This window comes from Chelonoidis abingdonii, chromosome 7, assembly GCF_003597395.2.
Source record: "Chelonoidis abingdonii isolate Lonesome George chromosome 7, CheloAbing_2.0, whole genome shotgun sequence".
NCBI classification, from domain to species: Eukaryota; Metazoa; Chordata; order Testudines; family Testudinidae; genus Chelonoidis; species Chelonoidis abingdonii.
Window position 1 is genome coordinate 48849527 of NC_133775.1, and position 23401 is coordinate 48872927.

The window sequence follows — 23401 nt, forward strand, 5'->3', positions numbered from 1 at the left end:
AAAGATGAAAAGAGAATGAAATGGTTGTTACCTAGGTGTTATATTTGTATTAATTAATACATGTTAATATCATTCTGTTCAACTTAAAAAAAACAAAACCAAGGAAGGTTTTTTTCCATAACTACTCAACATGGGCAATGCATTTAGCCTCTAAATGTTGGTTCAAAAAAAATTGATAACAAAAAGCATTACCTTGCCTGTGCTTTGTAAAATGGTAGTTCTTGTCCTCCACACTCTCTCCCTGCTGACAATGTCTCTGGTTACATCTACCTCCGCATCAACAAAACTTCTTTGTTTAAGAGCAGTTATGTCATCATCCAGATCTGTCTTGATTGTAGATCTTTTCTTTGCCATGATTTTTGCTTTGATAGCAGCAATTTTTTCCACAGACATGGCTTCAGACAAGGATCTAAACAAGAATATCAGAGGAGGCTGAGTAAAGGCATAAATCAGTTATAAGTTTTGTGTTCAGCCTTCCTTTCCTCCCAAACTACTAGAAGTTCACATCTGTGCCATACATCATAAGGTGGTCTCCGCAAAGACATCAGCACTGCTACTTTGGCCATTAGGGCCATTCCCTGACAGATGACTTCCCAAGTAATTTAAAAACATCACAAGAAAACTAACAATATATAGAGTGAGAGAGAGATGCCAACGTTTATGAAATGTACAGCCCTGGGACTAAAGGATTCAGGTTACTGTGTGGACACCACTTGTCCCTCTGTCACCCACAAATGAATATCGTTCAAGTTACCTGTCTATTCAATCCTTGGCCACTGCTGGTGTTGGTAAAGAGAGCTTAGTTTAGTACCTGCTATGGTAGTTTTGTTATGCTGACACTTTTCCTCTAAGAAGTGGATCAACGTTACCAATTCATTTCACCCAAACCAAATAGTCAAGATGGCATTAAACTCTGTCGCTACGAATCTGTGCAGCATTTCAAAGAGTTCTTCTTCACCTAGTATTTCCCCATCCTATATTTTTAATTTGCATGTGTGTTATGTTTTATGTTAACACACTTAATGTCTTATGTGTTTATGTTTAAATGTGAACAAAATGAAACTCAGCTACCTGATAGCCTAACTCCAATTCAGATACTATCATTCTCAAGGTGAACTTCAGAATAAAATGAAAACTGAGTTAAGCAAAGAAGTCTGTGTTTAAGTCAATTTTCATTTTATTTTGCAGTTCACACTGAAAAAAGTGTATCTAATGAGCATCTGATTGGAAACCATTCTATTTATGAAAGTAAGCTATGTAGAAAGGGATCTTTTTGTTTGTGTAGTTTGTTTTTTGTAGTAGCTCAACTAATTCAACAGGTATGCACACACACTAATACCTTTAAATATTATGTCACTTGCATTTTATATGAGTGTCTTTTGTACTATTAAAAAAATAAAAGACATGATACACAAAAGTAATGAATAATCAGCAATCCTTATTGCAGCATTGCCTGGTACTCCACAGAACACCAAAGGCAGTCTGTGAAGCCATCCGAACATCAGGAACACCATGACCCTCAGTGACCTGACTCAGTACAAAGAGTAGGTCACTAAACTTTTTTAAGTTAGACAGTAATTAAGAATTCTTATTGCATTTAGCCTTTAATTGCACCTATGCAGGTGGCAGTCTCCATCAACGAAAGGTATGTTTTATCCTGGATTTAGGTGTTATTTGTGGATTCTAGACCATCACTTCGCCAGGCTCTGAAAGTTCTTTCAAAGCAAGTGGATAAGATGAACGCTGGAATAGTTACAACTGAGGCCTCCCTATCACACTGTCTGTACAGTTTGAAGAAAGTTCACTTGATAAGGAAAAGATATTTGCTGAAGTCTTGTTCATTGTGGCATTCCCCACAGTATCTAAGCTCCTCACAAACTAAGTCATCCACCACATCCTCTTCAGATTTGGAAGGGATATCCTCATTTTACAGCTGGGGAACTGAGGTACAGAAGAGATTAAGTGAGTTGCACAAGGTCACCCAAGACGTCTGTGGCAGAGGTAACTGAATCCAGACCTTCCAAGTCCCAGTGCAGAGCCTTAATAAGACCACTCATCTGTCCATTTGCATGTCTATATAAACTGACACAGAATGTGTTTAGAGTACAATTCTGGCATTCTTGATTACTGAATTCTTCAGTTTGAAGGGATAGAGAAGTAATATACCTTTTTGCTCCACTAACTGGGACTGCTCCAATTAGAGCTCTAGGCTTTTTCAAATAGTTGGTTTCAAGTATTTTAGGGGCAAAAGGGGTTTTTTTGTAACTTTTCAGAATGCTTTTCTTACTAAGAGCTCACCACTTCTAGAAACATTCTGCCTAGCTCTGAAGCGGACTGTTTGCTCTAGAACAGCTTGGCATCATTTTTATTCTTTCATAGCTGAGAAGTGCTAGAATAAGGAGACATCCAAATGCTCTGTCCCTTCCCCCAAGTCTCTTGAGTTTTCTTACTCAATTAGCCAATTAGAGTCTGACATATTCCCCAATGCCAAACCCAAGATGTTCAGAAATATAACAGAGTGTCTTTGCTCCATGCTTTAGCAATCTGCTCTAGGGAGCTAGGATGGGCCAAGGACAGAACTTGGAGAGATCCTGAGGTAATAATAAAAGGATAGGTCTAAGCAAGGAGAAAGTGAGTGGAGGGAAATGAAGGGCAGTTATGCCCACGAAACCTAAGGCCTTTACGTCAGCCAGGCTTTGCCATGGATCCATCAGCTTCTTTGCCCAGCTTTGTGGAAATCCAGTTTAAGGATCTGAAGGATGTTCATCTGTATCCCTATAGAATTTTGTAGAGGTACAAAGGAAAAGGAAACTGCTGAGCTATTAGAATCCTTAAGATGGAGATGACCTCCTGTGGCAATGAAAGTCTTCCTTCTCTGTAGACTTCTCTGCAGAGCTTCATCTACACATCTTATGGAAGAGCAATCCAATTTAGAGACCTAAGAGGAGACTCATCTGTGCTTCAGCTTGCTTCTTGCAAGATTTTACTCTTTCTAGAAGCAAAGTGGACACACATTCCTCAACAACTTTGGGTGTTGTTTTAAATGCAGGAGATAAAGGGTAGCTGCTGTCCTCAATGGTGTTTCCCATCTTATTAGCCTGTCTATATAATACTATGGCTGAAACAAGGAAAAAGGAGAACACTAGTCAGTGAGACAATCCAACAGTCTGATCATTTCTGGGTGCTGACTAATCAGTCACTGCTGTGAAGCTACCCCTCCAAAACAGGAAAATGATCTCCAATCACATGAAGCTCTGCCGCAGTCTGATGACTGACATTTTTCTACAGAAAGTTTTTCTGTAGAAATCCAGGGAACCCCTCAGTGGGGCTGCTGGGACGTACACTTGAGAACAGATGAAATAACTGGTTGGCTTTACAGTCCTTGAAACTAGCAATTACTACCCCAGGAGTGAAATAAGATTTCTTACCTGATCTGCTCTGTCTGCACAATACCTTCTTTATGCCCCTCCAATCGAGCTGCCAGTCGCTCCTTGTCAAGACGCACACACTCTTCATCCTAGTAGCAATAACAATGTTTATTTATAAAGCAGCTTAAGTACAATCTCTCTGCCCTCTCTGAAAGCAAGATTAAAACTGAAACTTCACAGAAATCAGCATGTTTAACTTCCTATGACTAGACAAATTCTTTGCCAATCTGGTGTAGTTTTGTAGCCACACTCCACGGACGAATTGCCGAGTGGTAGACTACTAAAAATTGATTCTTGAAAGAACAGAAAGAACACCGAGTGGTTAACTACAGAAACCTACAAGTCACCTCTTGAAAGTCACAGACAACAATTTAAAGAAGGGCTTCTATGTTGGCTGCCGGAGCACATATTTCTTGAAATATGGAATTCCATCACCTCACTTTCCCTCCCAAAGGAAATTTAAATGGTATTTAAGATTTGCACAGATATTTAAGTGACGTATAAGCACAGAGAAAGCCAAATTTAGTTTATATCCTGATGCAGATCTTCTCCAAATGGCACTCCCAAAACAAATTAAATTAACTAGTTTAAAAAAAAAAAAAGAGCCAGATTCTCTTGTTGAACTGTGCTTAAAGCAGAAATGTAGTGGAAAGAGGCAGCAAAGGTGGACTTATGCCATCTCTTCACCTTTTTGAACTTAGGGCTGGTCAAAGTCAGTTTGACACCCAAAAAATCTTAAAGCAGCATCAAGTCTGTTCCAAGTTGCATCCCACTCCGTAACTTGAAGGGACCATTGTGACAGTTATAAATCCCTGGAGCACACTGTAGCTAGCCAAACTCCTACATCAGGCAGATATGGAGTCACTACACAGGGAGAATCCCCAGGAAGCTGGTTAAACGGGCTTTATAGACTTTGAGCTGCTAGAAAAGCATAGTTTTCTTTAAGAACTATTTACAAAGAAGTCTGATTTATTCTGAAGATCATGATAAGAAATCTGCAGTAACACTGAAGTGAAGCAGAACCATAACTTGATCGGATAATGCAATAAAGTTGTAGATCACTGGTACTCCATCGCACTGCCCCCTAAGGTCTTTGCACACTACTTACAGCTTCTCATGCCACTGCACCCAAGCACAAATAATGCTCCAATCAAATGTCTATTGAAGAGCTGAAGTGATTGCAAAGATTAGCTCCTTCTGAGACACAAATCCAGAGCGACAGCTGTAAACTGATCAGACATCTCCCTGTTTATTTTACAAATAATTGCAAGACATAACTGCTAATTGAAAAAGGAGCTCCCAGACATTAGTGCGAATTAATGAGGTTGTACTGTATGCTGCCTATTAGAAGGTGAAGAACTGAAGTTAAACATCCATGACAAGTGTTAACATACTGACGTGGGCCCCTGAGTGGAAGATGTTTACCTAAGAAAGCAACAGAAACAGTTTCTTTAACATTAAATTTAAGAAACAGGTATCTCCCCACCCCCCAGTTAATTTAAGTGGGTTTAATTGATTTTTCAAAAAGATTATTTGCATCCATCAAGTTGCACACAACTAATTCTTTGCAGTGACCACTAATCAGCACGAGTTAGCCTTGAATAAATTAGCTTTTAAGTATTTTATTATTTTCATCAGCACGGTAGGTAAATGGAGCAATCATATGAAACAGCGAGGCCACAGGGCAGAATGAGGACAGACAGGATCCATCTATATTGCAAGAACCACTTTTCAGAGGACCTCGTTACAGAGTTGTCTCCTGAACAGAGCTGCACAGATCAAGACTGCAGCATGGTTCCAGAATATACTTAAACCAGAGTTTAGTCTACACAAGATGGAACTGTGTCCAGAGACAACTGGGTGCTATACTGTGCTGCAAAGGTCTTGGTCTGTCCAGTCTTGTTTTAACTATATCACAACATGCCTGTGATGTAAACACAAAAAATGGGCAAAACTGTGGCATTAGCATAGACAAGCCCTTAAAGTGAAGCTATGTTGTATGTTTTTCTACATCTGAAAATGAAGCAAAAATTGGTAGAGAAACTGTTAGTAAGTCATATACTCAATTACTGATATTAGTGCTGCTTGAATCATTCATCTACTAAGCACCAGGCTAGTGAAACAGTGGAATAATTTGCAGTAGCTTCACTAACAGTGAGCACTTCTAATCCACTTTATCAGCAATGGCACCACCTCCCTAAACCTTTTGAGGATGACTGGACTGTCAAACAAGTTACTTTTCCACAGCAAAATGGTGGAAATAAGTCATGATTTTAGTTTAAAATAAGACAAGTTACAGGACAATATTTTAATTGTTTGCTATGGAAAATAATAAAAAATAGTAGGAACATTTAGTAATATTTAACTGGTAGTTTCAGACCACCTAAAAAGAAGCCTATAATACACAGGATATATGTACAGCCAATTTCATAGAGAAATCTTAGCAAACAACTGACCAGGATGATACAAAAAGGTAATTGAGAAAAAACATTAAGTCAGATTTTGTCACAGAATCATGGCCTTGACAGTAAGTAATGCTAACCACCTTCTAATTGAATAAATAATTGTAATATATTGCTTTGAAGACGCACTTGTGTAAGTACACCATTAAATGAACTGTCAGGATGTCAGGTCAGACTAATGGTAACAATGGTGAACTGTAGTTTCACATGTTACCAAGAGCACTGCAGTATGAGAACAGGTAAACCAAGTACGATAAGGATCCATTAACAAACACACCTAGAATAATGATGGGAAGACGTAAATTAAAGGTCAAATGCTTTGGTCTTGAATGGGGAAGTAAGAGTAGCTACATGTTAAGAGGATGAAATGTGCCTAGGTATTTTTAATTCCAGTAAATAGGATTTAGGTCCCAATCCTTCATCCCTTATTCAAGTAACTAGGTTAACTTCCAGCCATGTGATACAAAATATACATCTGTGATCTATAAAGTTGCAGATTTCCCCTCTTATACTACAGACCACTTAAGTGTGTTAGAATTTAAAGCCAGTAAAGTCAAACGTCAAAGTTCAAAGGAGAAGCTGAAATTCCTACTAAGTATTGGTGCACAGTCTCCATTTAATTCACATAAACAACTCCCATTCACATTAATAGGAGAAGTATGTGAACCTACACGAAAGGAAGTTTGTCTAAATTACAATACCAGAGAAAAAAAAAATCTAGTCAGCCCCAGAAGAAACTCAGATGGATCACATTAGTCATTTGCATTACCTCTATTCTTGGTTTCTTTGCTTCTGCTAATATTTCATCTGCCGCTCTTTTAACTAAAGGGGGAAAAAAAAGATAATTAAAAATGCAGAATCATGGTGGGCTTTCATAATATTCATACCAACACTGCTTAGCAGTTAAATCATACCTTGAGTGGATCGCTGAAGACCAATTTCAAGTGGTGCACTTCTGTCTATACTTGATGACGTTGCTAAGGTTCAAACACAAAATTGTATGTAAGTATTCAAAGATGTGAGCACACTAAGCTAACAGTACTGCAAAGGTAACAAATATTTTGTAATCTGGAATCAACTCTCTGTAAATTCACTTACATTTGTAAGAGGAAATTAAACTAATGGCCCCCGTTGAAATAAAAGCATGCTTATCATACATATCACAAAAAGTGACTAGCCTCAAATTCCAATTTACTAAAAAATATAGTACTACAAGAGAAACTGCAGAAAAAATATTGAAAACACAACATGCATTAGCATTCATCTACAGACAGGCTAACATTCAAGCACCTCTCTTCTCGGACTACAGGTAACCTAGATTTTAATGCTGGAAGACCATACAAATTGCTATGCTGCTAATGAACAAGTGTTAGCATGTAATATATCATTTTAGCAAACTGTAGGACTCATACTCTCAATTCTGGTATAGGACATGTGTGGTGTTACTGAATAGGTCTTTGTCACACACTAGAAAAAAGTATATGCACATCCGTACCACACAGCAGCATTAACATCTGAAGAGACTGTTGGCTCAGCTGTCACGGTTTGTTTTATCATACAACTACTAATGACACACAGAGACAGACAAGTGAAATTCAGAACAAAGAGGTGGAAGAACACTTGTAAGCCCATTTGAACAGGCCTCACATACTCCAACATATATACATGTTCATATGTCCACTCTTGTTTAATCTCCCCCTCCCACTGCAAAAGTGAAGCAATAAAATGCAGTACAGCGGTGCTAAAGAGGAAGAACTTCACTCACATGTTTCCCCATTTAGGTATGCAAGTAGATCTTTTCTGTCAGGTCTTCTTACCACAGGAATGTTTTCAGTCTGAAAAGAATTGAAGATTTTATTTTAGACAGACCACATCCAAAAACAGGATGCCTCAGAACAAAACCCCAAATAATATGACATACATAAAGTTTGTGGGGAAGCCATTTCCTTTATTTAAAAGTTGCTGTTCACAGATAAATTATATTGTAAATAAATTGTGTGTAAGATCTTTTGGAAATGGAGACGTGAAGAATCTTCATCTACTAGGTTTTCTAACAAGTTTATCCACAGTGCTTAGTAACTATAAAACCACATGCAAGATGTTTTTGTGAAAAAAATACTTGTTGGCAACACAATAAAACAAAACCACTAAATTTTATGTCTTTTTAAAATTGTTCACAAGAATGATCCTATTTTTCAAAGTTTTCTTTTACAGTAAATCTGTTGAGTTTTTGAGTTTAAAATTAAGCATTTGCACATAAAGCAATGCTTCATCAGGAAATGAATTATTTCATAAAATTAACTAAGTGAGGAAGGCTTTTCTCTTAGCACGTGCCATGGTTCCTGCATGGTTACACAGTAAACCATAAGCTAAAATAGGAAGAAGAGAAAGGGCCTATTAAGCTTTATCCCCAGCCTACCCAAATGCTTTCAATAACATTAAAAATATACAGCTGGCTCCACTTAAATGCATAATGGTATGTGTAACACCAATGTACTGTCCAGGTCAGCAGCCAACAGATTGCAATTACTTTTCAAGCATCAAAGAACGTTCTAGGTACATCACAAAATAAATATTAGGCAGCTGCTCAACATTGGTGGATGCATAATTCATTTAAGATGCATTCAAAATTCAAGGTGCACATGCTATTCTCAACTTAATTACTTCCAATAAATCAATGGCAACATTGGGCATATCATTTAACACCTTGGCTCATTTCTGGGATTATCTATGATACCTCAAGTAAAATTCTGTTAGACAGATTTCATTCTAAATTGGTTAGAATTTCTGACTAACCTATTATTTTAGCCATCTGAGCATTTTGTTCCAATTTACATCACAGTAAATAGCTATTATTTTGGATCTGGTTGTAGTCCTTTTGCATGCAGTATGTCAAGGTAGTCTTATGATTATGTACCTAAGCAGACTGTGGAATAAACTAAATTACCTTCAGGTAAAGTCTACTAGATGGAAACACTCTGCAGATAGGTAAATGTTTAGCCTAAAAATCTTTACAGTATCTCTTTCAATTTAGTTGGTTTGTCACAAACATATGCTATCTGAAAAAAACATTAAAGTTATAGCCGCTTGTCATAAACATACAGATAAGGGTAGCATAAAATCCCTCCTGAGCAGCTGTACTGAGTCTTTACCTGTACGAGGCTAAGAAGCTCAAATAACTTGATTGGCATCTGACCAAAAGGGCCAATAAGGAAAGAAGATACTTTGAAATCTGGGGTGGAGGTTTTGTTTGGGCTCTCTTTGTTTGTTCCCTCTTCCACAAGAGAAGCCAAGCAGGGACAACGTCTCCTGAAAATATACCTGGAATAATCCCTCTAAGAATTACAGAAACTGTAAGGGAGGCAAGGAAATGCATTAGGTTATCTTTTGTTTTAGCTTGTGAATTTTCCCTATGCTAAGAGGGAGTTTTATTCCTGTTTTGTAACTGTGAAGCGAAGTCCAGAAGGGAGTTCTCTGTGTTTTAAATCTTTGTATTACCCTGAAAAGTTATGTTCCATCTTCATTCTGCAGGTGTGATTCTTTTACTTTTTTTTCTTTATTATAAAGTTCTTCTTTTAAGAACCTGATTGATTTTAATGTCCTAAAGATAAAGGGTCTGGTTTGTACTTACATTAAAGGCAATTGGTTGGTATATTATTCTCAAGCCTCCCCAGGAAAGGGGTGAGGGGGATAGGTAGTGGCCCTCCCTGAATTTTTGTTTAAATCACTTTGTGGTGGCAGCAATACCATCCAAGGACAAGAAAAGAAATTTGTGCCTTGGGGAATTTTTAACCTAAACTGGAGGACTAAGATTAGGGGGTCCTCACATCTGTACCTCAGAGTTCACAGTGGGGAGGGATCTTTGACACCACCCAAGAACGCACATCTGATCCTACATTTTTGCACTAAATCAACTGCAAGTTACAGTTAAGCTGTTAGAAATGAAACCTTGAAGACACTAAGTAAAAGACTGATCTTCAAAGGAGCAAAAGAAAGATGACAGCTTTTAATGTACAAACATTAGTGCTATTCTGGTTCTTTAGCTGTACTAAATAGAAATTTTCGGAAAAGATAAGACCATATGTAACCAAAAGCCCTTGTTCTGACAACTTTTAATACCAGGGTTTAAACTATCACTAAACACACATAGCAGAGATGCTATGCTTCAACTGAGACACAGATTAATGAACCAATAAAACACACCTTGTCATGTCTTTCTGCTCAGTTTTGCCACTGTCTTAAGAACAAAAGAATATTTGTTTTTAAAATATGTTCAAATATATCAAATAATTCGTAGCTGCAAGAGTAAGAATGGCAAAAAAAAAACCTTCCTGTTTTCAAGCTTACAAATAAGTAGTAATAGATTTTACATTTAACTCCCTCTTCCTACCCAAATTCAGAATAGGAGAAGGATGTGTGCTCAGTTGCCACATCCAGCACTGCTTCTGATTAGCATGCTAGCCTTTAGTATTATGCATACTTTTCCACGTGATTTTGTAATCTTTTCTCTTAAATTCTCTTCTTTAAAACTATGTCAAAAGTCCACATTAAAGTCCAGTATCAGAGGGGTAGCTGTATTAGTCTGGATCTGTAAAAGCAGCAGAGTGTCCTGTGGCACCTTATAGACTAACAGACATATTGGAACATGAATGGGTATTCACCCACGAAAGCTCATGCTCCAATATGTCTGTTAGTCTATAAGGTGCCACAGGACTCTTTGCTGCTTTTACACATTAAGTCCAGTACTCAGTGTGTCAGATATTATACTTAGTGTGTACAGTGAATCATCTACTCATTCAATAAGAAAATTAAGAACAAGTGTCAGCGATTTCAGACACACAAGCTTTTGAGCTTCACAGGTCAAAGATTTTCTTCAGGTCAAAGATTTTAGTCAATTTCAGACTAACATGCTAACAGCATACAAAATATTGTACTAACTTGGATTAATGCTTATGAAGTAGTCAAGAAAGAAGGTACAGGTCAAAAAGTGATTTACTTGTAGTGTTAATATTGAAGTATTAAAATATGACAGCCTTTTTCAGCAATCTAGTGATTATGCTTAAAGATATTCTATGCTCTTTATTAGTCCTATATTGTTTTCCCTCATGCTACCCCAACCTCAGTCAGCAAGTGCTTTTTACGTACATACATACATCTTCAAGTACCAATTCCAGTTAGGTGAGGAGCAAAAAAAATAATGCAAGTCATTGAAATCTGTGCTTATTAAAGTTATCTTTTTACTGTTGTTCATGATTAAAACTATGCCATATCATGTTGTTAGCCAAGTAACTATCAAGAAACAGCTGAGTATTTGTACGTATGTTAGTTAATGTCACAGTAACTGTTCTCCTAATTTCCTGAAAATACTAACATGATCACAAAAATTATTAGCTGTCAAGCATGCACCCTCCAACATTATTAAGGAACAGAGTTCCATATGCTCTACTTACTGCAGCACGCCGGACGTAAACAGGATGTGAAAGGTGCACATTATTCAGCAGGAACAAGATAGAGTCCAAAGTGTAGTATTCCCTGGGCTGGCCCTCTTTTCCTGTCCTGTAACATCAAGAAACAGGATTTTATTTACAACCATATTTCCTCACACATATACTCCTCATTAATCTTTGGCATACCAAGCTATTTAAAAAAAAAAAAATGAAAAGCCACTGATCAAATTGGTCAGCAAGTACAACAGATACTTTATCAATCATTACCCACATACTTACAGCCTCTACATGGAATAGATTCAAAATTCCAAAAGCGGGTGGAGTAATTAGGTGCAAGAAAAGAGGCCAACTAATAAAAGGTATAAAAGTATAGTTACAATTCTTGACATCTATATAAGATTAATATTTGTTTTTCTTTTAAAAAGTTTTGGAAGACAAATCACTACTTCATGTTTATTCCCCTAATTTTCAAAAGAGCTGCAATAACTTACTCAGACTCTTGGGGATGAGGGAGAGAGGCTGAGGAGATTTTCAGCATACATTAGGAAATAATTTAAAGTGTTCTCCAGATGACTTGCTCTGGAGATAGACTTGTAAAATCTTCACTGTAAAATCTATTATCAGAGGGGTAGCCGTGTTAGTCTGGATCTGTAAAAGCAGCAAAGAATCCTGTGGCACCTTATAGACTAACATACGTCTGTTGGTCTATAAGATGCCACAGGATTCTTTGCTGCTTTTGTAAAATCTATGTTAGTGAACAGCTCAGAGACTTCACAAACAGAGTGTATCCTAAATATTTGAGGCACAAGAGAGTCTGGATACAAGCAAAATGTAAGGAATCCTCATAAGGAACATGACAGAAAGCTATTCAGAAGATAAACCAGTTAGATGGAAATAAACTTACAAATTTATACTGGACTCCCAGATTGTTGGCATCAGACAGTGCCATTTTTCAGCAACACAGCTGCTAAAAACACATTAGGAGTTCAGCCTGATCTTCAAAGTAACGTCTCTTTGCACACGCAAATGACTTTTCCAGCATAGCTAAAAAAACCTAAATAGCTTTTTCTGTGCCTTGTGACCAACTCTTAATCATTAAGGTAGTACCTAGGGCTTGAAAACTCCACCCCAGAAGCAGCAAGCTTAGCAAGAGAAGATGGGGCATAAGGCAGAATTTTAGCTTATTGAGCCTTTATGCTTTGAAGAGCACCTACCAAATATAAGTCAATGTAGTAAGGTGGTCCCAATGTTCCAGACACCTGTGCCTCTACAGGTGCTACGACTATTGCTTTACTAACAGTAGAGTGAAATTAACCAGACCAGTCAGTTTCAATGATACTATCAGGAAGCACAGATCAGCAGCCAAGCTATCAAGAATCATACTGGTGGGGGAAGAGGAGAAGAAGAGAGGGGTGTACAGCTTCAAATCGATTAGACACATACATACTAGCCAAGAGCTGGTTTTAAAGCTAGTGCCCACAAAGCCAAGTTTTAGGATCGGCACCCTGATAAAAATCCCAGCAACCTGCCATCCCCAGAAGCTGATGATGGTGAGAGGGAGGGGGCGGTCCCAAGTCACTGCCCCAGTAGCTTACTGATGGGCCCCTCCCACTTATTTTCATCTTTTTTTTTTTTACCAGTAGATGTCTAGAAAATTTCTTGAGCCCTGGTAGTAATGAAAGCTCTTCCTCCATTCAACATCCCCCAGAAGTGATGTCATCCACTACAAATACCTGGCTTGTGCAGTAATATTAGCACTTAAAAAAAATCATTCTAGATTGTCTCATTGTTTCTTTGAACTACTGCTTATCTCTATGTGATCAGGCATAATAGGCATTTTAGTACGAGTTTGCAACTGATCAATAAAAAGGCAGAAAAAACTGCTAGATCTCTGTTACTACACTGGCTGTGGATATGGTGCTACAAGATCACACACTGACTTGCTGATTACGCTATTTTGATGATCTAATAGCCATCACCAACTCAGAACAGTGCACAGTACTTCATTGGTTAACCCCCATGATGGGTGATGGGAAAGTTAATACAGAGCAAGGACGCTAAGATAAATCACACTAGCAGGAGGTGGGAGAAAGACAGATAGAAGAGTGAGAGGCTGAAGAAGGAAAAGCAGTCTGAACAGCACTTAGTGGGAAGGGCAAAACTGCCATTCAAGCAGCAGTTTTTAGTCCTTTTAGCCACTTCAGACTCACTTTGTAGCCCAAAAGCCAAATGGCAGCTTGGTCAATAAGCAAAGTATATAAAATAAAAATGAGTTGAAAGTGGCTGTTGGGTCAGAAGCTACTGCTGAAAGGGCAAGTCAGAACAACACAGGAACCTAGAGAGAAAAAAAGGTTAGAAATGTATAATTTTCCATACTGTTATCACTTATCCTTTTTATAGGCACAACTTCTCACAGTAGAAGGATGTTATATAAACCCCAGAATTTTTTTTTTCCAAAACATGTTCTTAAATGAACAGAAATTAGCCACCCCAGAGTATGCATTAGTAGATTAACAGTGCACTTCTTGGGCAGTTGAAGGCATTTGGTCCCAGGTCTTACAATGCATCTAGGTGGTTTAACAGTCTACCACCACCTCAGTAAACCATGACAGGGTATGCAATTGAATACATGCTAAGACTTTGCCTAAAAAAGATATTTAAATTTTAATTCCTTTGAAAGTCAGTTCCTCTCCTTGCTTACATGTCAAGACCTAAACTGAGGATAGCTTGCGGCAGTTGATATCACAAATACCCAAAGCAGCACAGAGACTAATTCAACTTCTACTTTTGTGTTAGTAATGCCATCAAGTGTTTCAAAAGAAACAAAAAGTTCTGAATTTAGGCCTGCACAAATACAGTATTTTTCATTCACCTTGTGAATCTCTCCACCTACATGTAATTCCAGATGAACAATTTCATGCCATATTAGTAAAAGAAAGCATTTGCATTAAGCAGTTCATTCATTTACCCTCAATCTGTAGATGCTAAGAGTTCATTCATCCATCAGATTACTTTCTACTCTCTTTCACACTGGAAGATGTGAAAGATATTGATTTTTACTGGCATGCTTAATGTAAAATACATCCCTCACGCACAAAAGAAAGCAGTAACATGGACAGCCCATTACCTGAAGAGAAGAATCTATCTTCAGAAACATGCACATGTAAAAGCAACATGTACGCTGTCTATTACACAAATTACAGCAACAGTGAACTAGCTGTTCACTATTCACTAACCTCAACTCTAGAGGTTGCCCCTTCTGCTGGCTAAGTAGACTGCATAAAAGTGGATCTACTTGTCTGCCCCTTGGCTCTGCAGTTGCCTTTCAGGAGTAACAAATAACTAGCAGATCAGAGGCCAACAAACAACTTTACACATACACACAAATACTATGTTTACTAACCATGTGAATGTAATCTACTTAGCAGTGAACGAATGGTAAAGACAATTTTAAAAGTGTCCTGTGTCCACTGAGGAAAAAAAAACAAAACACATACAACTAACTGGCTTTAGAAGCTAGCTAGAGAAAGGATTTTAGAGCAAATGTAATCTTTTGGAAAAGTCCTGAATTACTGGAAGTGAAAGCTCTATTTATCCACAGAAAATATACAATAGCAATGGAAACTTCCCCATATTATCTTGATAATGTACTTAAACTTAATTCCAGAGGGACTAATTTTAAGGTGCTCAGAATAGTTTTGTCTCCATGACTATGCAGTTTTCGAGGCCTCTGTCCAGAGTGAAAGGAGGGTTGTCACTTACAATGAAGTGAGGACAAACACCTACTACATATTGGACTGAAACCACACACCCTCTGCAGAGTCAGGCATTAAGAACTATGAACAGGGACTGGATTCTCTCCAGTGACCTAGATGTAAAAAGATCTGAATCCTGTTACTAATGTTCTAAGCCAAGTGGATCTCACTCACCTACAAGAATAGGACAGTTATATAAATAATTAGTCTAAATGAAGATTCGAAAATTTTACTGGATTCCTTCCACCAAGGCTGATGATATAAAAAATAGGGAAAGAACTGGACCTCCTTGGTGGGTGAAGTAGCATCCAATCCTCACACTGCTAAGAAGAAAGTGAGATTCTCCTCATGGGGCTATCCTTGGACCCCGCTCAAAGCACCTTCTTTTGGATCAGCCTCCCCTCCTATTCCTTCTGGCTCCCAAAAGACATTATTTCAGACAACCACAGACTCTTGGTTCTCCCTTCCACACACCCAGAGCATCTTGTCCACAACTCTTCTTCCCTCAGCCCCACAACTACAGTGAGGAATAGAACTTTACTATTACTTGCCTCAATCTGTTTTGGATCCTCCTCCCCTGTGAACAGCTCTTGTGCCTGCCTTAGACACTGCCTGAAGCTTTCCTAAGCAGCAGCACTTACACTGACAATGTAGTTTACCAACATAGATGTGATGTGTCTTGATTTTAATAAGGCTTTTGACACAGTCCCACATACTCATAAGCCAGGCCTGCATAACTCATAAAGTGGTGAGGGCCACATTAATCCAAAGAAAACAGCTGAGGACCGAAACCTCCTGGCCCTGCAGAAACAACCCACCCCAGGGCCACCCAGCCCTGAGGAAACAAACAAACCCTCTTTCCCCAGCACTGCCCCATCAAAACAGCTGTGGGCCAAAAAGGAAAGTTGGGGGTGGGGAGGTGATATTTTATTTCAAATCAAATCAACTGAGGGCTCCCAGCTGAAGAAGTGGCTGGGAGCCCTCAGGGTCAAATTAAAGAGCCCGGGGCTCCAGCAGCTGGGGAAAACCGGCAGGGTCGGCTCTACATTTTTTGCTGCCCCAAGCAAAAAAAAAAAAATTGGCTGACCCCCGTCTCAGCCCGGGCTCCCCCCTGAACCTCCCTGCTGCCCTAGTCCTGGGCTCTCCCCTCACCGAACCACACCCCCTGCCGCCCCAGCGCTGGGCTTCCCCCTTTCCTCCCCACCAGTGCCCTCCTCCCACCCCACTGCTGCCCCAGCCTTGGGCTCCCCCCCGAGCAGTGCCCCACACACACACCTCCTGCCGCCCCAGCCCTGGGTCACTGGTAACGCTCCCAGGGCAGGTCATTCAGCAGGAATTTTGGATGTGCACAAAACACTGACAGGATTGGTTCCCATATGGTTACAGAGCTGCAGTAAAGTGGAACAATTTTCAGCTTGTGTGATTGGAGGATATCTGGATGCATATTATAAGACTGTCCTCCATAAATGAGGAAAAGTTGAGGTGCCTTTATTATTCTTTTGTTCCATTCTTTCTTTCTATGGGAAATTTGCCAATGCAATATCACAGTCTTCCTTTTAAACAAAAAAAAAGGCAATGGCTGTTGAAAATAGCAATTCCAGTCCTAATAAGCATTTCTTGCTCAATTTTATCCTACTTCTTCTACAGCACGTTACAGTGGATCAGTATATTTGATTTGGGAGAAATGAAGTAACAGCTGTCCAAACTGAGCTTGGGCACTCCTGAATTTTGAAGTGTTCAAATCTGGAAGGCAGTTGCTGGGGGTGGGGGAGCTGTGGGCTCCGTGGGGGAGAATGGCAGCAATGTGTCTGGAGCTGCATGGAGCCAGACACGCAGGTCTGAGTGGCATGGTAAGGGGGCTGGGGGTTGGAGAAGGGGTAGGAGGTTCAGGGGGCAGTCAGGGGACAGGCAGCAGTTGGATAGGCATGGGAGTCCCAGGGTTTTATCAGGGGACAGGTAGGGGGTGGGGTCCTGGGGGAAAGTTGGAGGGGTCTCAGGAGGGGGCAGTTGGGGACAAGGAGAAGAGAGGCTTCGATAGGAGCTGGGATCCCAAGTGGCAGTTAGGGGCAGGGGTCTCAGGAGGGGGCAATCAGGGAACAAGGAACAGCTGCATTTAGATGGGAGTGGAGTCCTGCGGGGCAGTTAGGGGCAGGGGTCCCGGGAGAGGGGTATCAGGGGACAAAGACCAGTGGTGTTAGATGGGGGTGAGGGTCCCAGGGGGCAGTTAGGGCAGGGGTCTGGGGAGGGGGCAATCAGCGGCTGCAGGCCGGGATTCAAAGGGCTCTGGGCTGCCCACAGCTGCGGAGAGCCCTGAGCCCTTTAAATCCCAGCCGTGGCTGGGAATCTCTGCGGGCAGCCCCAGAGCCCTTTGGCTCCCGGCCACGGCTTGGATTTAAAGGGCTCTGGGCTCCCCGCCGCTGTGGGTAGCCCAGAGCCCTCTGACTCCTGGCCGCAGCTGAGATTCGAAGGGCTCTAGGCTTCCCGCAGAGCACTGTGTGCGGGGGGATTTAGAATCCCCCTGCAGGCCGCACAGTGAGGCTCCGCGGGCCGCATGTTGTGCAGGCCTCTCATAAGCCAACTATTGAAATGTATTACATTTGAAATAATTATAAGGTGGGTGTGAAATTGATTGATTGATCATACTCAGTGAGTAATCATCAAGAGGTTGGTGTGAAACTGGACAGGCTGTATGTAGTGGGGTTTAGCAAACATCAGTCCTGGGTCTGATGCTATTCAATAATTTGATAAATAACTTGGATAATGGGGTATGCTTATAAAATCTGTGGATCACACCAGCCTGAGAGGGTTTCAGGATTAGAATTCAAAACTACCTTGAGAAATTGGAGAAGGTCTGAATTCAACAAGATGAAATTCAATAAAGACAAGTGCAATGTACTACATTTAGTAGGAAAAAAAATAAATGTACAATTACAAAATGGGGAACGACTGGTTAGGCAGTTGTACTGAAAAGGGTTAAAGTGGATCACAAATTGAACATGAATCAAAAATGTGATGCTGTTGTGAAAAAGGCTAATATCACTATGGGGTATATTAACAGGAGTATTGTATGTAAGAAAAGGAAGGTAACTGTACTGCTCTGCTCAGCGCTGGTGAGGCCTCAGCCAGAATACTTTGTCCGATTCTGGGTGACACACTTTAAGATGTGGACAAATTGAAGAGAGTCTAGAGAAGAGCTACAAAAATGATACAAGATTTAGAAAACCTGATTCATGAGGAAAGGTTAAAAAAACTGGATATGTTTAATCTCGAGAAAAAAGACTGCGGAGGGACCTGATAAACCTTCAGGTATGTTAAGGTCTGTTACAAAGATGACAGTGATCAATTGTTCTCCATGTCCACTGAAAGCAGGACAAGAACTAATGGGCCTAACCTTTAGCAAAGGAAATTTAAATTAAATATTAGGATAAACCTTGTAACTATAAGGATAGTGAAAAACTGGGTGAGGCTTCTCAGAGAGGTTGCAGAAACCCCATCACTGAAGGCTTCTACAAACAGGCTGGACAAACACCTGTCAGGGATGGTCTAGGTTTACTTGGCCCTGCCTCAGAGCAGGGAACAGGACAAGATGACCTCCCAAGGTCCCTTCCAGCCCTACATTTCTACGATGTTAGTTTCTCTGCTCCCTCACATAGTTCTGAATAACAGTAATGAAACTGACCAGAATCTTGTTAAATTTTACTGGTTGCTATCCCCGAAAACTTTGAGCAGGAGACACCCCTAAGTTGCCTCCCTGCTTGCTCAAGAAAACAGCACTAAAAAAAGCTATTTGGAAAGATATCTAAATCTAAATTCCCCTCCCCTTAACTGGGAATTATCCATTTTGGCAGAATTTATGTGAGGCAAGAAGGGGAGGAAAGTGCATATATAACTCAAGCAGATTTTTGAAAACCCTGAAAGAAGGGTAATAAAGTCACATATTTCAGATTCAGAGGAGGAACAGTGTTAGTCTGGATCTGTAAAAGCATCCGACAAAGTGGGTACTCACCCACGAAACCTCATGCTCCAATACATCTGTTAGTCTATAAGGTGCCACAGGACTCTTTGCTGCTTATACTTCAGATTATAAACTGACTAGTTGAAAGTGTTAGGGATTTGTTTCTGACCCTAAGCCCAAATTAAACAGGAAAGAACAACTGGCTAGCTGCATTGTGATCTGGACAAACTGGAGAAATGGTCTGAATGAATTTCATCCTATTTACTTAAGGACAAATGCAAAGTACTCCACTTAGGAAGGAACAATCAGTTGCACTCGTACAAAATGGGAAATGAAGGAATACTGAGGAAAGGGACTTGGAGGTCATTGTGGACCACAAACTCAAATATGAGTCAACAGTGTAACGCTGTGGCAAAAAAAAAAAGAAACACATCATTCTGGGATGTATTAGGAGTGTTGTAAGCAAGACACGAGAAGTAATTCTTCTGCTCTACTCTGTGCTGATTAGGCCTCAACTGGAGTATTGTGTCTAGTTCTGGGTGCCACATTTCAGGAAGAATGTGCACATATTTGAGAGAGTCCAAAGAAGAGCAACAAAAATGATTAAAGGCCTAGAAAACATGACCTATAAGGGAAGATTGAAAAAACTGGGTTTGTTTAGTCTGGAAAAGAGAAGACTGAGAGGGGACATGATAACAGTTTTCAAGTATGTAAAAGGTTGTCACAAGGAGGACGACGAAAACTTGTTCTTCTTAATCTCTGAGGATAGGACAAGGAGCAATGGCCTTAAACTGCAGCAAGGGAGGTTTAGGCTGGACATTAGCAAAACCTTCCTGTCAGAGTGGTTAAGCACTGGAATAAATTGTCTACGGAGGTTATGGAATCTCCATCATTGGAGATTTTAAGAGCAAGTTAGACAAACAACAGTCAGGAATGGTCTGCTCTAGATAATTAGTCTTGTCATGAATGCAGGGGACTAGACTAGATGATCTCTCAAGGTCCCAACCAGTTCTATGACTGTGGTGATTATTTTTGACTTCTTCTGAAAGTTAGGGTCACCACTATAAATAGAATACTGGACCACGGGACTGATCCAGTTAACAAATCTAATGTTCTTACCCTAATTCAGAAGTTCTTTAATAATGCTTCAAACTTCAGATGACCAGCTGAAAGATCCTTGAGTGTGTTGTTGCCTCTCCTTTCCCTGCTTATGGAGCTTCTTTGGAAAAAGTATTTTTCCCTTTGATCTCCAGCTTTCTCTGCAGCATTATTTTTGGAAAAATTGAATGCCTTACTACAATTTAATGACACTTAATAAAGTCCAACTAAAAACCAGGCACTCATTTTCAAGGAGTATAGGAAAGAGAAGGAAAAAGCAATCCCTTGGCTTTCAGACAATACAATTACTGGGCTACAAAATGTATACAGTACAAAGAACAACATTTTGAAAGTTCACTTTAAAAAACAAACATACTCTCTATCTGGGGAGGTATTTGCATTTTGAATGTACTTGTTTACAATGTGTTATCTCCCAGAAAAGTTGGGAGACAAACTATATTAGTATTATAGTAAAGGGGGGGGGGGGCACTAAGGATAGGCCTATGTGGCCCCATAGAAACTTCTGCAAAGTTCACAGGTGGTCAGATCCGGAGTTTCTATTTGGACCCAACTATACTCCCTACACAAGGAGGGGAGGAGAGTCTAGAAACACAGCCTCATGAAAGGGTAATTAACGAAGTAAGCAAACAATACAGAAAACTTAGCTAGAAGATTAGTTGTAAAACAGTTTCTAGGATACTTGTCACTTCCTTTAAGGATGAGGTACTAAATCAGAAAAAACACAACTCTCAGGACAGCCACCAATCTCATCTATAATGTGCCCTCTTTAGAGCAGAAGTCTAAAACCCCAACACCTGAAATGGACATAACGCTCTTGCCAGCTCCCACGGCAGGAAAGAAATCACCATCTTTCCTTTGAGGTGCTGGATCTGCTCTCTCCAACTGACTGAATCTCAGAGCTGGTGGGGGGGGAGCCAGACTCCTCCCAAAAGAAGAAAAACGACTTCGCTGTTTGACTTGAGATCAAGGCTCCCAGGTTGACAAAGGAACGGACACACACCGCGTACAGCCCACCCCCGCCGGCTCAGCTCCCGCTGGCCCCCCACCCGCGCTCTGCCAGCCGGGACTCTCTCCACCCTGGACACTGCACCAGGAAACAAGGGAACACGTCCAGCCACGGCCACCCGGGAACAAGCAACAAACAAACAAACAAACAAACAAACAAACAACGGCCGCTCCCGGGGAAGGGAACCGGGCTCCCGGCACATGGCAGAGCCCGCAATGGAGACAGGACCGCCGGGGAGACGGGCCGGGGTCCCGGGCTTCCCCGCCCCGCCTCCCCGCTCAGCAGTAGCAACTTCGGGGCAGCTTCCACCCCCTGCCCGCATGCGGGGGGGCAGCAGGGGCCGCGCGACTCACCCCCAGATGACATAGTTGGTCTTGACGTTCTTGGGCCAGGAGAACTCGCCGAAGATCACCTCGTCCCCCTTCACCACGATCTCCTTCTTCTGCGTGTTGTACTGCCGCAGCACGCTCAGCACGTCCGCCATCTTCGCGCCGGGCCGCCGCCGCCGCTCCCAGCCAGCACCATCGCCGAGGGGAGCACCCGGCGCTGCCCGCTCCTGCCCCTCAGCCCGCCGCGCTACTCCCCCCGGCGGAGCCCGGCGCCTGCCGCTGCCATGGAAATCACAAACACGCCCTGATTGGCCATTCTACGGGCCGGANGAGGACCCCGTCGCCAGCCGCTAGGGCCCCGCCGGGCTGCCCCTGCCGAACGCCTGAGCGCTGCCGCCTGCGGGAGCCGCCCACGCCGCCTGCCTCACCTATGTGCACCTCGCCGCTCCTGCTTCATCTCCGTGTTTCTGCCCCCTCACCCCAGCGCGCCTGGCTAGGGTGGCCGTATACGGCCGGTGTGGGCCAGCACAGTCCCTTTTTAAGCCCTGTCCGGGTGTCCTGACTTCTTTGGGCCTGGGCCCTTGTCCCGTCTCCTCTTGCCAGTTGCAAGTTGCTCTGACCCGTGGGAAGAGCAAGTGGCACGTCCAGTTTTGCCAGGACTGGGCTGACTGCCCGAGCCCCACGCCACCTGGAACTGGGCCTGTCCACACGAGCCCCACGCCACTCCGGGCTGACTGCCGAGCCTTGCGCTGCCCAGGACTGTGGATGGGCCTGACTGACAGCCCTCCTCGAGCACCGGGCGGTTTGAGCCCCGCACCGCCCAGGGGTGACAGCCTGAGCCCCGCCGCCTCCTCACACATCCCTCCGTCCCCCCTCCCGTAAGGGGGCGCAACCCATTACTCTGCTGCCCAGAGCAGGGTCGGGCTTGGGTGGGCAACCCCAGCCCGGGGTAGTGCAGGGTTCAGGTGAATAACAACACCAGGTGGCTTGGGACAGCCGCGGGTCGGGGGCTCAGGCAAGCAGTGATGGCAGGCAGCCCAAGCCAGCCCCACACGGTGTCCCGATTTTACTTTGATAAATATGGTCACCTTACCCCTGTCCCTAACCCCCCATCTCGAGTGCTGCCCTCCCTCTCCCTCTTCTCCTTGCTGCCTTTCATCCTGCATATTGCCAACCCCAAATGTTCACAGATCATGAGTCAGGCTTTCCAAAAATCTTGAGCTTGGCTATAAAATCATGAGATTATGAAAAAAATAATAGATTTTTATTTGCCTTCTACTTTTTAAGCCTTTAGGATGCAGTGTGGTCACTTTTGAAGCTTTCTTCACAGCGGTAAGGGCTGGAAACTTACATTTTCTTTAAGAAGGAAGGCTAGAATCATCACATATCCATTTGACTCCAGATGGTGGGTTTTAAGGAGAACAGTAATTATCATGAGACTCATGACAAAATCATGAGTGATGACAATACTACACTCAGCCCCACAGGCCTGAGTAGGGTTACCACCTTTGAAATTTAAATAAATGGTACTCCACCACCACCACAAGGCAAGGCTGCCACAACCCCAGCTACAAGGCCACTCTGCAACCCATCTCCCTTCAACAGCCACTTATACTATGCAGAGAGATAACACATGTGGATAAGATTGATAATATCATTGATAACAAATAGGCATTTGTTTTATCAGCACATTTTGCCAGCCAGCGTTTGTAATCTGTTTTATTTAGCCAGTTTCTGATGTGAACTTTTTTTTTCCAGAGTTGCAGTAGAATCACACGCACCATCACCATGATCTCCCATTATTTAATATGCCTTGCACATCTCCTCTCACCTTCTCATGTGACTAAAACCCCCTTTCACACACGAGTGGTGCATTTGTGTGTTGGTGGGCAGACAGCTG

General features: G+C 41.7%; 1 protein-coding gene across 3 annotated transcripts in view; it reads right to left on the bottom strand.

The window, feature by feature from the left end:
* The window catches only part of CDC73 (cell division cycle 73), a 174379-nt gene extending 152696 nt beyond the window's left edge, over positions 1–21683 (bottom strand). For all 3 annotated transcript variants that reach the window (XR_004375155.1, XM_032791044.1, XM_032791045.2), the window contains exons 1-7: positions 21526–21683; positions 11341–11446; positions 7656–7725; positions 6805–6867; positions 6660–6712; positions 3429–3517; positions 193–409 (exon numbers count right to left, since the gene is read on the bottom strand). Coding sequence is in view for 2 of the 3 variants with exons in the window: in XM_032791044.1 (XP_032646935.1) it covers positions 193–409; positions 3429–3517; positions 6660–6712; positions 6805–6867; positions 7656–7725; positions 11341–11446; positions 21526–21656 (729 nt within the window). In the remaining variant the exon portion in view is untranslated. The remainder of the gene's footprint in view (positions 1–192; positions 410–3428; positions 3518–6659; positions 6713–6804; positions 6868–7655; positions 7726–11340; positions 11447–21525) is intronic.
* Between the last annotated feature and the right edge of the window lie 1718 nt (positions 21684–23401).